The sequence below is a fragment of the Colobus angolensis genome, unplaced genomic scaffold (assembly GCF_000951035.1).
Source record: "Colobus angolensis palliatus isolate OR3802 unplaced genomic scaffold, Cang.pa_1.0 Scaffold19, whole genome shotgun sequence".
Taxonomy (NCBI): domain Eukaryota; kingdom Metazoa; phylum Chordata; class Mammalia; order Primates; family Cercopithecidae; genus Colobus; species Colobus angolensis.
The window spans coordinates 8,379,254-8,381,120 of NW_012115043.1; the positions used below are offsets into that span (position 1 = coordinate 8,379,254).

Consider the following 1,867-nt stretch of genomic DNA (forward strand, 5'->3'; position numbering starts at 1 on the left):
TAGTTGCGGGAACTTCGTACTCCATCCTGTATAAAACCTAGGCTGGGATGGCAGTGACCCCAGCGATAACCCAGAGATGGTAAAATGATGAAAGAGTGGTGGAAAAAGCTGCCCTTCTCAGGGCTAAACTTGGCCAAATGGTTTTTTTTTTTTTTCTCAAATCTTCAAAAAAGTTGTTTTTGCAGACATTGTGTGACCACCCTACAAGCAATAGTAACATCTCCCAGCTCTGTCTTCTCACAGTCGTTCATTTCACTTGCTTATTTTTCTTCCCCGTTAAAATGCGAACTCCTGGGGGACAGGGAGTTTGCTTTGCTCTTCGTTGCTTGCTCAGCACCTAGAAGTTCACTAATTAGCTATCTGTTCAGTAAGTGAAATAATTTAAAAAGTGGAAGTTATAAACACCTGTATTAATTTCTGGAAGGTTTACAAATTAAAACGTAAGCTCTCTGATCATTCACATCCAAGTTAGATTTTTCTTTATGTTGAATAAGAAGAATGCTTCATCGGTTATTTTGATCAATGTGCCTGACACAGGTAAGTGCTATGTAAGTGTTAACCACTCCTACATAATGCCCATCGTGAATAACGATTTTGGCAATCCACATTTTAAAAAACACCAGTAGACAGATGCTGGGACCTGACGGGTGTTTTGCAGCTCACCTCTCAAAATGAACCTTCAAATAATACAACTGCAGGTATTTAATTCTTACAGAAAAACATTACCTTTGCCCGTTTAAAAGTCATATATATTTCCATTCACTCCCACAGAATATTTCTTCAGATTCCAGTGACTGTATTTTGAATGGTTGGATCCCAGCACACCTATCAAAACTCAGGTTGAGGCAACAGTTCAGAGTGATAGATCTGCTTTGTAAAGATATGGAAAGTGAGATTCCAGACTGGAGGTCCTCAGCATAACGCAGGCATGAAATGGTAATGGCCTGAATCAGGGAATTAGCAGGACTCTGGAGGGAAGCAGACAAATTTAATAGAAGTTTAGGAATTGTACTAACAGAATTTAGTGACTAATGAGCTACACCAGAGTGAGATGGGGGAAGAGTCAAGGATGAGGGCTTCTAGAGATTTCGGGCTTAAGTGGATGCTGTGGAGATAGGAGGAGGAGAGAATATGGCAAAGTAGACATGATAATGGGTACCATTGTGTTATTTTGTTGTTGTTTTGGAGACGGAGTCTTAACTCTGTCGCCGTCGCCCAAGCTAGAGTGCAGTGGCATGATCTCAGCTCACTGCAACCTCTGCCCCCCAGGTTCAAGCAGTTCTCCTGCCTCAGCCTCCCGAGTAGCTGGGACTATAGGCACATGCCACGATGCCTGGGTTATTTTTATATTTTAGTAGAGACAGGGTTTCACAATGTTGGCCAGGCCAGTCTCGAACTCCTGACCTCAAGTGATCTGTCCACCTGAGCCTCCCAAAGTGCTGGAATTATAGGCGTAAGCCATCGTGCCTGGCGTTCGTTTTGGATGCCTTAAGATTGAGATACTTGTAGCACTCCAAATGGAGGTGTTCAGTAGGCAACTACATATACAGAATCAGGAGAGAAAGGGACTGAACATCAGAGCTGAGACCAGAATACCTGAAGCCGTGAGAGTACATAGAATCACCTAGATAGCTAGTAAAGCCAGAACAAGGCCTATGCCAAAACACCAACATTAAAGGTATGAAGAGAAGAGGAGCTTCATAAGGAACTGAAAAGGAGTGGCCAAGAGGGTAACAAGAAAACTGGGGGAATGTGGTGCTGTAGAAGCCAAGGGTAAAACATTTCAGAAAGAAGGGCAGTCGAGAGGTTAATCAGGTGGCCAGGCACAGTGGCTCATGCATGTAATCCCAGCACTTTGGGAGGCCGA

At 43.3% G+C, this 1,867-nt stretch overlaps 1 protein-coding gene across 1 annotated transcript in view; it reads right to left on the reverse strand.

Moving 5' to 3' along the window:
* Window positions 1-962, reverse strand: part of APH1B (APH1B gamma secretase subunit) — a gene marked incomplete at its 5' end in the record, with an annotated part of 32,610 nt that extends 31,648 nt beyond the window's left edge. Inside the window, one exon of the mRNA XM_011940433.1 lies at window positions 826-962. Coding sequence (XP_011795823.1) covers window positions 826-962 — 137 coding nt within the window. The remainder of the gene's footprint in view (window positions 1-825) is intronic.
* Window positions 963-1,867: the final 905 nt, after the last annotated feature.